General features: G+C 37.8%; 1 protein-coding gene across 1 annotated transcript; it reads right to left on the reverse strand.

Moving 5' to 3' along the window:
• Positions 1-1,143: 1,143 nt before the first annotated feature.
• On the reverse strand, positions 1,144-9,987 carry adad2 (adenosine deaminase domain containing 2). The gene is made up of 12 exons (XM_026328711.1): positions 9,962-9,987; positions 9,800-9,875; positions 8,838-9,003; positions 7,936-8,080; positions 6,521-6,647; positions 5,694-5,822; positions 4,894-5,038; positions 4,537-4,704; positions 4,077-4,291; positions 3,664-3,895; positions 1,862-1,994; positions 1,144-1,769 (listed from the first exon to the last, which is right to left on the reverse strand). The coding sequence occupies exons 3-12, from the start codon at positions 8,987-8,989 to the stop codon at positions 1,659-1,661; spliced, it is 1,557 nt and encodes a 518-aa protein (XP_026184496.1). The 5' UTR covers positions 8,990-9,003; positions 9,800-9,875; positions 9,962-9,987; the 3' UTR covers positions 1,144-1,658.
• Between the last annotated feature and the right edge of the window lie 2,137 nt (positions 9,988-12,124).

The following is a 12,124-nucleotide window of genomic DNA, read 5'->3' on the forward strand; positions in this document are numbered from 1 at the left end:
AAAAACATACGAAGCCCGGAATGAAATCATGAAAAGCTAGAAAACAAAAATAAATAAAATTTAAAAATTATAAAAACGTTACTTTACTTCAATCAAAGCCACCAAGATGTGTAATCCATGCAGCGTACAGTCAAACATAACTGCTACTAATGTGCAAAGGCCCATTGTATTTCAGAGTTATTAGTGTTATCATATCATTTATGGCGTTTCTTTTGTTTTTGCTAAATATTGTAAAAGAGCCTGCAATTAAGAAAACATGAGTAGTGGCAACAGTTCCAAGGAGGAGTTGTTGCCAAGCAACTGGTGAGTGGAGCCATGGTGACAATGAATCAATGAACCACACATTTTGTATGGAAAAAAAAAAAAATTAAATTTAAGATGATGCAAGTCGCCCTGTGCTCCGTCTTTACCTCTATTTCTGCCAGACATTGAAAGCTTCAGGTTAAGTCAAACAATTAATCTACAATCAATCCCTAATCACCTCATGAAATGATTACATCATCTTTGAATGTGACTGCTACTGTGTGCATTGTGACACGTAGTTCGAGATGATGCAGAAATTATAATTTTTTTAATTTAGGAACTATCTATTGTTCACTTACCAAAACCTGTGCTGCATGAATTCTCCTTATCGGGTTACGGGATTTATAGGCACATTTTTGCTTGGGTCGTACTGTTTTTGTCCATGTCATCTAAACATCTGTACAATGGTATTCAAACCATTATAAAAGGCTGACAACACTTGGCTTGTTTCTAGTATCTCAAAATGTTTTGGAGAGGTGTTAAATTATGTGGTAAATTCATACTGCAAATTCCAGAGTAACTAATGTACAGTAAAAGGCTAAGTGCTACAGAATGCTGTGTGAAATTAGAAAACAGGAAAATATGAAATTTAAGACTTTAAAAATCCAAACATTATTGTAGTGATTTTTTTAAACTTAATTTCTACTACACCCCAATTTTTATTCTAAACCAGCAATTTACATGCAAAGTATATGGAAGGCTCCGACTTGAAGTACCAGGGTTAACTTTGATTCAATGACAGTGACACACGAGTGGTGGAAAACAACTAAAAAGGGCATTAGAAGAGGGTGAAACGACCATATCCTAGTTTTTTCTCCTGTTGATTAGACAACCTGGCAATCAACATGTTGGACTTTCTGTGGATACAACTGTACACATAAGTGCAAAATCTTATAAAACTTAAAATCACATGATGGTGAATAGTACAAGCCCTAAATTGAAGAACAAAAAATAATTACCTGCTCACAGACTCTGCACCTATAACCAGTTGCATAATGGTTGGTACAATTTGCTCTGTTGTTAATCAGTAATAGCATCTGACTATTAGGACAGAATGACAGGTTGATAATGACGATCAGTTCTACTTCACAGGGCAGAGAAAATGCTGCCCGTTTTTATACTGTTCTTGCCTTTAAGCAATTTGCTTCCACCCACAACTCATTCAAACTGACTACTTCACTGTGGTGCAGAACAGTAGGGTCTCGTTTATTTTTCTCAAACACCTACACCAACTGAAAACACTGCCAGCATTAAACATAGAATAACTATTAAGGGTAATTCACAAAGTGCACATAACATAAAAATCTCAAGAGGACCATGGATAAACATCTGCACAGGTTGTACTGGAAGAGTTTTCAAGCACTGAAACAATCCACCAGCATTTTTGAATTCCAAGGACCTGCGTTGACATTCAGAAGGTACTGCTTGACCAGATCTTTGACTGACTGGTAGACAAAGGCCTCTACCTACAAAACAATTAACACAAGAGCAACACAATTGTCTGAAAATTGCATTGAAGAAAAGATTCAAGCACAATTTACATTTGCCAAAACCACACCTTGATGCTGTGGTAGGTGGGAAGATCCTTGAGATAGTTATGCCCACCCAGCTCTGCAACATGGCAGAAATAACTGTAGAGGGCTCTCTTGCAAAGTCTGCTGGAGAAGCCAGGCCCACTAACAGAGGGAGAGCTGAAAAAAAAAAAAGTAATATGGATTATATGATGGAAACTATTTATGAAAATGTTTTTACTTGAACATTTCTCACTAAAACATTTTTTCCTTAAAGCTCCAATACAACAGTTTTGGGGCCTCAACACTGCCATATACCTGAATTTCCCTTCCTGGAAATAACGAAGCTTATTCTCATTTCTTATCTTATTATAATCACCTCTGAAGTTCTTATTGTGAGGATAAGAGCAGCATCATATTTACTGTCTTTTAGCTTTGTTTTTGTTCTCTACCAACATGTGAAGGAAATGAATCAGACACAGACTGGCTTTACAATGCAAGACACGCACTCCCACCACCAATAAGAGAGAAACACTTTAGTGGATGATGTCCCTTCAAGCATTCACTTGAAAGACCAAAAACTGTAAGAAATGTAAAATAGGTGTACAATTCTGAACTACATTTAATGACATCTAGTCATTTTCACAACTTGTTCTTAATGTTTCTGAGGACGTGCTTTTGGCTGCAGGCACCTTACTGTGCTGAACATAAAACTGCATTTGGAAGGACAATTTTTTTTAACACTGTTTAAGAAAAATAGCTAATGTTGGTTTGAATGAGTTAGAAATGGCAGTTTCCTGGAGGCATAACTTAACCACTGCTGTTAACCCATTTCTGGAGAGGAACACTGGGGAGAGGATTGGTGGACAGTTTGGGGTACTGAGTGTAGGAGCCCTCATAGAAGCTGACAGCAGACAGTTGTGCAGGGTGTCAGATATCAAAGGCTTGTCCAACATACTGTCTAGATTACAGAGATTCCACATCCTACTCAAAAGTTGTTTTTATTATGGACATATTTGCCACATAATGAATTCTTCTCAGTAGAACTCAGGAGATTTGGACATAAGCCAAGGTTTTTGGGAAACAGTTAATTGCTTCAGTGTTGAAAATCACAACTAAAAGCAGCAAGGAATAATTGGCATGCTATTTCTACATCAGTAAATTAAAGAAGTCTCCTGTGACAGAATCAGCATCTCCTTTTATTTTCACACTTTCATTTGGGAGTGTTTTCAGCTGGTTCACTTGCCATCCTTTCACCTCCTCTTTACCTTCCTCTGCACACTTTACATCCTCCATTGTTCACCTGAATATACCGTTTTCCTGTTGAGGAGCCTATTTTTCTTTGTCTATTTATAATTTATTGTTTGGAACGTGTTACCTCAATCTGACACTTTAAACCATGGTGTTGCCTAAAATGAACAATTCAGGCAGTGGGACGGAAGCTGAAATACACAGTAAAACAGAGTGCCAAGATCTCAAATCTATTTTTGGCTGTAGTCTCCGCTCAAGGACAACATAGCCTCCAGTGAGAGCTGCGTCTGTGTCACACTCTAGCTACTGGACATCAGCAGTTGTCTGCAGCTCGAAAGCCAAGAGATGGCAGGAGCCCTAGGCTGACAAAAAACAGCACTGGGCTCTTCCTGGATTTCTAGTTTATCATTAGAACTGAAAATGTTGTCAGGTCAAGACTGTGAAAGCGGAGTACATGATATCATACTGGTCACAATGCAGGGGCAAGTTACTATGCATTTTCATCACTTCTTAAGATTACTGAGACTTTAATGTCATGCAGTTTGCTATAAGAGTGTGCAGAAGACAGAACTTTCTGTATTATGCATGTGGATCTTACTCCTCAGGAATGAAGCCCTTGCTACTATCCACAATTTCAATATCCTTGTCTCCGAGGCACCAGTTGATGCTGAGATCATTGTGCACTGTGGATGCCACAATAGGCCCCACATAGTCACCACAGAGAAAGATAATGTTTTGTTTCTTGTAGGATGGTGGCAGAAGGTCCTCCCATTCACCAGTCAGTCGCCTGTTGGTGATCTCAGTCAGTCCGTGAAGGGGCTTCTGGCTCCCTACATGAACACAACAATCTCACTTATATCTTTCAGGAATTTCCAAAAATAAAGATGAAAGAAATTAATACACCTAACATTGGAGAATTCCTTTAAGGGATCTTTACAAATATCACTGCATTTCGTGGATGGGAACATACTTAGAAACTGTACTGACCTTCTCATAGCCTTTACTCCTTACCTACAACCACACTGGTGATGTAGAGTGGCTGAATGAAGTGGCTCAGTAATGCTCCCTGCACTCCCATGACAGTCCAGAGACACAACTTGTCACTACCAGACATGCAGCAGACTCTTGCACCCCAGTGACTTGGGTCAAGGTAGGCTGCAGGGACCAGCATGCCCTTGGAGTGATACTGCAACTTCTGGGTTGTCCAAGTTGTGTTTGTGGCATGCCTAAAAATACAATATAATTACAGTGTATTTTACTCATTTAGATCATCATTCTAACCATTGAAAAAAAATATATCAAGATTTGCCCTAATTCTGACCACACTCACTATACCAGTCTAGGGAAATGTAAACCATAAAGATTTAACTACATACTAAAGTTGACGTCAGTGAACTTTACTGGGTATTAGCTTATAAGTGGCCACTTAGTGTATATTTAATAATCAAAGTAAAGGAATAACAGACGGTACTTGGAGTAGTTCTCATCAGTTCCTTCAGGACACTGATTAGTGTAGAGATGCAGGCTGACTTTGGACTTGAGCTGAAACTGGTGGCTGTCTTCACCACACTCAAAAATACAGCTCTCCTTGGCTCTTGGATCAGTGTCAAAGAAAAGCAGAAGCTGTTTGTACAGAAACCTGAACACAAGTCAGAAAATTATACAAAAAGTCAACAAATAGATCCAGGCCCCGCTTGCTAACAAATGACAAAGAGTACAGTCATCAATAATCATAATCCAAAGCATCGAAGCTCATCTGTCAAACATGGTGATGGTTCTGTTATGGTGAGGGGATGTATGGCTGCTAAGTTGTATCAGCAGACTGTACCTTAGAAGAGCCCGTCTGGCAATGACGATGGCGTGGCAGTCATGGACCATCGTCCCATTGTAGCAAAGCCATTCGTTGCAGCTTAAATGGCCAGATCCCAATGCAACTGCCTTGTAATGATGACTCGGGCGACCTGTATCCACTTCTGTGGAGGAAATTGTATTATTTTCTTTCCAATGAATTATAACTTTGGTCTTAGTTAAGAGACAGGTTTAATACGGAGAATGTCATGTGAAAGTGACTACAAGGTGAGCCCAGCAACAAGTGATGCCATATGCTCAACAGTATAGAATATATACTGGATAGAATATATAAAACCTAAGCAAGAACAAAATGTAATTCATTTGCCTAAATTTAAACATTAGCAAATGACTAAAAGGGCTTGTAGGTCATATTGATCTAGCAAGTTTCCTTGAAAGACAAAAAAAAAAAAAAGAAAGAAAGAAAAGAAAGAAAGACCAGCTCACCAACATCAAATATCAAAAATCATGGTTACAAACACGAAGTTCAGTAATAAATGAAGTGAAAAGGTATATTGTATGACATGAACTGATTGTATTCAGCTATCACATACATTACTTTCTCTAAAGTCAACCTAATATAATTTAGTAGTTTAGTGTAATGTAGTTGTTTTCCATAGTTGGGAAGTTTCATGATCCAGAATAGAATCTGAAATGAGCATGTCCAGACATTAAACATGCTACTGCTATAATGACCCATCACTAGTACCGGCCCAGTACGTACATTTCAAGGAAAAAAAACAAACTAAAAAACATTTTAAATACGTACGGACAGCTTACCTGTTACCATGACAAATGCAGCCATGTGGCTCTTGCAGCTATAAAGATCAGGGAACATCTTTACAAGCCTGTCGAACTTCTCACTACTTATGACTGCCATGTGCTTCTTGTGTTGGTCAGTTTGCCAGACTGGAATAATGACAAAAATACAGCCAAAAAACCGCTATACAATCAGGGATAGAGTGTATTTTAGACATCATTGCTATTCTGATGACCGTTTTGTGTTTGTGTAGTCTTGCACTTCAATGCATTGCATTTTTCTATAATTTCTTTGGACTACAGCAAAATGACAATAACGCAATACAGGTAAAAACATTAACAGTACATATTATAGATTGTCGCATTGTAGTTCAGTAATATACTGAATATTTCAATTGAATAGCTCTCCATTCAGCTCCATGTAACCACGAAAAACTAAATGACAAATGTAATTTTATTTTATTTTTTCATGTTATTTTCTGACATTACTACTGTCCATCTGCCTTGCTTTGTGCTTCAGCTTGTATTTTCCCTGGAATTTGGCAGCGCTACAGGTATGGCCTAGTAGTGCATTATGAATAAAGCAGATCAGTCATATACACAGAGATATACAGTACATACTACAAATGACAATTTTGATTGTGATATTAAAATCTTGTCAGAATCAGCCAATTTCATGTTTTCATTCAGTGCTATTCCAGATTGATGCTTCTAGATGCAGAAATCAGTGTATATATATATATTGAGGCTGCACTGGACGTCCAGCACAAACATGTTTTTGACATATTCACACTAGAACAAAATATTGAGTACTTACATCACACAGTGTGAATACAGTACTACTGTACCTTCAGCCACTGTGCTCTCAGCTTGATTTTTCAGATCCTGAAGGACATCTTCATTCAACAGTACACTTTCAGCAGGTGACAAACCAGAGAGAGTGAGAACAGCTGGTTCATCATCTGAGTCGCCATCCTTTAAAAAAAAAAAACCTAGTTCTTTAGCATTAATTTAGAAATGCAGATTGTTTTCAAGACATTGTGAGTACATGTACACATAATTCAGGAGAAATAATGAGACAGGACCATGTAATGTGGGAGATAAACACAGAGAATGGATTGTTAGGGATTGGTTCCACTCCACAGTTCCATTTTAGATCCAGTTCCAAGTTGTTAAAATGCATTTTCATTGCCATGGAATCCCTTATTAAATTGTTTATTCATATTCTCTGTTTAGTCTCTTTTGTCTCGTTCTCTGATGCTTTTCAATGTGTGTTTCTGATAACTTGACAAAGATAAATGCTTGGTCTCAGCCTACTGCTGGTGCTTTAACACATTTAACATATTAACATATTCTGTGGCATTGCAATGAGTTTGCCTTCAGGTAAAGGTTAGTGCACTGTGCATGCAAAATATCAGCAGTTTATTTTGTTGAAATTAACAGAATGATAAAGTAGACTAAATGTTATTTTACGTTGTTTTTATTTCAGGTTCCAGGGCTAATGCAGCTACAGCACAGCCCCCCAGTGAGGAGCAATGCAGCAAAAAGGAAAAATGAGTGTGGACAGGGTTAATGTGTGTCACAGAGCAGTGGTAAATTATGTGGTGAAAGCCTGGCAACCCTTCAGCTCAGCAAACCATCCATGGTTATGTTTGATGGCTAATTACTGTAGTTTCTATTAGTTTCACTGTTGTGTTTGTTTGTTAACAGTACTGTTAAAATGATTAAAAGAAACAAGATTCTTAAATATATCTTTGGTTAGTGAAAACTATTACTGTGTTCAGTTGAATAAAGTGTTATACTGAAAACATATTTTCATTCCCTATCAGACAAACTACTTGAAAAGATTCAATAATAGCGCATAAGGATTCAGACAATTAGATAAGTAACTGGCTTAATGAAACACCATCAGACCCCATCCCTACGTACTTCTGTTGTTCACAGCTTTATTGACGTGGTCGGTGGCTACAGATGGTTCTGAACCCCTTCACTTATCTAATGGCATGGAGTTCAACTGTATGTGCCAGCAAAGCAAGCTGTTGGTAATTTTAACGGATGCTGAGATTTTACTTTAATGTTAGCTGTTCAAACACAGCTTAATACTGTCACTAATTTCCACATTAGTTTGTCTCTGAAGGACACCTTCCACAAAAAGCATAGAATTATTACTAGATGAAAGTATAAACAATAACATTATCGATTTAACATGGCCTTTGTAACGGCAACCAAGTTAAAATAATTAAATTAGCTTTTATCAATTTACCTCATTTTCCAAAAGGATGTCGCCAGAACCAAGCTTATCTTTGAGTTTGGTGGTGGAAGCCTTCTCCATTCTGGATCTGTCACCTCCTTCAGAAAGCACAGCCTCTTCTGCTTTGTCAGAATATGCAGAGGGAAGTAAATTTTTCCTAGGACGACAACATAAACAGTGACCATTATAAATTGAGCAAATCAATCAAACTTTAATTTCCACAACCTAAAACAACAGTAGTTTATCAGTTTAATAAGACGTACACTTAAACACAGCTGCATATATTTTTACATTTTTCCTGTCAACCCTTTTGCAGTTTTGATTCTAAACATATTTCATCTATGTTTTCCAGTTAAAAGCAAGTGCCAAGCAGAGAAGAAGGCTTCAGGTTTCAGAAGTGTGAACAAACACAACAAGTCCTTCATTTTTACTGTTTAAAAGTACAGAAATATTTTTGAATTCAAAGTAGCCTTGCCAATAGACTGAAAAGGAAAAATGGCAAAAAAAGATCAATAGGGTACCAAAGCTTAAGAGCAGATTCAAACCCAGTACATGACACCTACCACATCCAAAAATGAGACACCTGGTTGTCAATGGCCCTGAAACTATGGCTGCACTCATTAATGAGCTTCAGTAACTGACAGCATTTAGCATGGAGTGTGTCCAGTCTAAATTGGGCGCAATTTGAACTAGACACACTCGCCAGCAGGCTCCTCACCTGCCCGCTCTGAAAACTCAGTAACAAGCAAAATTAGTTTAGCCTTAATGCAAGAGTGAGAGAAACTTACGTCATATCTAAAAACAGTATATAACCACCATGGTGAACAATTTCTGTTCAGGGGGGGATTCTGGGAACACACACAAAAATTAATTTCTAATGCACAGTGATACAACACTGCCACATTTTCCAGTACCTCAGCCCAGTATCACCACTACAGGTCTGCACATCATCTGTCAGACGGACCTGAGGACTCTGAATTGGCAAGCTTGGCTCATAGTCTGGCCGAGTATGAAAACTAGCAGTGCCTCTTCTTGGACTGTATTTAAATGCTTTTTCTTCTGCCATGCTTTTCAAATTACCTGTAGAAAAACATAAAATAACCATAAATATTTTGTTATAGTCACAAAAAACAAAACTGACCCAGGATAACAATTGATGTCCCCTTACTGATACACAAATATGGAGCTATTTTGATGGCAGATTTATTTTCTGATTAAATGGTGAGGTGATTTCTCCAATGTGTGTCTACTGCATGTTCGAAAATGTAGATATCTTTGGACATTTTCATTTTCTTCTGTCAATCGAGGGCCAAAGAGTGATCCCATAAAAACAACCGACACAAACTAATCGATAATAAAAACCAATTACCATAATATATAATAGATCACTGTTTGCTGTTTTGAAGAGAACTTAAAAGGCTAAGCTAACTCGTTTAGCCAGTTTAGGCTAACAGCTAGCAAAAATAAACGGCAGTCAATGAGACACCCTGCCAGCAGCAAAGCTAGACATACTAGCTTGGGTAGCAACTAACGTTATATAACACCTTATACAACTTATAACTCTAAGTTGGCCTGGTTGGCTTAAACTGTACAAATTGTAGTTTTAAAAAATGCACGGTTTTTAAGACATGACTTGGAAACAAATCAGTCAACGAAACATCACCTCGTTTTTTCGTTGTCTCAACCTTTAAGAAAAAGCTGGCTAGCATTAAGCTAACATACCACAGCTAATGTTAGCTAACGTCACAGTAGCGTCTCCACTTCCAGTTTTCACTTACAAAAATAACACTTCAACGTTTTACGCCAAGTCTCTGAGAGGGTTGCAAATAATTTTAACTCCCAATTATAATGTGGCCACACATTAGCGAAAAGTTACCTCGTCTTTGCCCTTTTCTTCGAAATAGAAACTAAGACACAGTCGCGGGTGCATCAACCGGAGGCGCCTGGTTGAACTGCAGGACAAAAGTGAAGCAACATAAATTATATTTTCATCAACTTCCGTTTAGTTCTGACTGTTAAATAGTATAAAGAAAGTTACCCCCATAGACACACTACTCTTGTGACACGACTTTCTACAATGTTTTGGTTCTTGATGCAGAGATTTGCTCACAAGAGCGTCAGTGACTTATTGGTCTGACGCTGGGTGATAAGGTCATAGAAACGTCATGGATGGGGTCAAGGTCATAGCTCTAAGCTTATCAGTCAAGTTCAATCACACCAAAACCTCTGGGAAAACATCTTAATGGACCTTGCTTTAGCACAGGGTATATGGGAACAGGACTGGGACTTCCCCAAACTGTCTCCACTATTGAATTATGGACTGATATATAACACCGCTACACAGTCGGGCCCATATCAGGAAAAACAACCAGACCAAAAGAAAACGAACGTAATTCAGATGCAGCTGAGGTGGGAACTCAAAATATAAAAAATATACAAGATAACCTCAGAACTGTCCACACATGCCTGTTACACTGTTGGGTAAATATCATACTTTCAAATCTCTATTTACACTGTGATATTTGTGTATATGTTTCAGTGGAATTTAGATTGAATGTGGGAAATGGGAGGAAATGAAAGGGCACATCTGTCATGTTTTATGTATGAATGCAGTAAATAAGCAAATATGTAGAGAATAGTTTGGTGATTTCTATGAATTTTAAATCTCTAGCTGCAGACACACATAGCCTATTACATTCATTCATACCAGTATAAACACCAGAAGCATGCACTGAAAAGAAACCATGATGCAATGATTATGCAGTTATTAAAATTAAACCTTTCTCTCACACACAAACACACTTTTCTGAGCCACCTATCTGGGTGTGATTGTTTGCAGTGGAGAAATGTCCTCCTGATCATTGTGATACTGTAAAGACTGAACTCTATTTCTCTTAATCTCCAGAGAAAGCCTTCATATATGTTTTTCATGAGCCAAATTAAGCTTTCTCACGAGCATGTGCATGTGCACGTAAGTCTCAGTGTGTCCGTGTTTCAAATGAGATTGTGAAATGTTAAATCACTCCCATCTCAAGAGAACCTGCTGAGGCACAATAGAATCTATCCCACATGTCATCTTCATTTTAAATACCACCAATTCCCTCCCTGACTCCCATCTCTTTGTCTCTTTCTACTCCCCTTTCTCTTTTTTTTACTTCCCTTCTCTTTTTTCACCTACTCACTCACAGGTTGAAAGATTTTCCTGTTTATTTTTTAATGGAGGGAAATGAAACAGTAACGACACACAGAACACCACAGAGCGTGATTCAATGCTTTTTTTCTGCTTAAGGGACACTTTCCCAAATACACTGTCACAGCTTTTGTGTTAAAACTGAGAAATATTGAGCTCATTGACAGTTTGTCTAAAGTTATGGGATTGTGTGTGTGGGTATGATCGTGTTGGCATGCTTGCATGTGTGTGTCTATGTGTGAAATGCCACTATGAACTGTTGATGAGCGCTGTTATTGATACTTGGCTGTTGGAAAATGGCACTGGTGTATTCATTGATGTGACAACACTGAAACTAAAAAATTATACCAAGCAGATTTTCCCTCTGCTCTTAATGTTAATTTTCCTGTGCTGTCTATCATATGTAGCTACTGCAATATGTCTAATATTGTGTGTGTATGGCTCTGAATCTGCATTTATTGGTGTTACAGCTACAAGACCAAGTACCATTGTTAGCCGACAATGGTGCAGCAGCTGATATAGTACGTTATCAATTTATCACCAGCAGCATTTGTATATATTGCTTGCAACTAGAAGTTGAGTTATAGTTTTAAAAATTATATGTTTCCTGAGAATATGTGCTGTTATTTCACGGATGGTAAAACTATCTGTAGTGTATTACCATATTTATAGTCTTGTTTTACCAAGCATCATATATACTCAAATGTATTGCTTCATACAGAGAGCTCTTTGAGATTTTTCGCCTAACCTCAATGATATAAATGGAGGGGAAGTACAATATGAGGACCTTACACAGTACAATTCAACAGTACCACAAACTACATCTCCCACAATGACCATACAGTTTAATCAACAGCCCTCTAAAACACAAAAGATTAACATTATCACCTTAATGAAGGGAGGATTTTGTGCAGGGCAGATGTATTAGAATAATTTTAGCTTGGTATGCCTAATAACCTAGCAACTCAGGGAAAATCAATATTGCTGAAATGCAAATACCTGTAAATATAC

Source organism: Mastacembelus armatus, chromosome 14 (genome assembly GCF_900324485.2).
Source record: "Mastacembelus armatus chromosome 14, fMasArm1.2, whole genome shotgun sequence".
Lineage (NCBI taxonomy): Eukaryota > Metazoa > Chordata > Actinopteri > Synbranchiformes > Mastacembelidae > Mastacembelus > Mastacembelus armatus.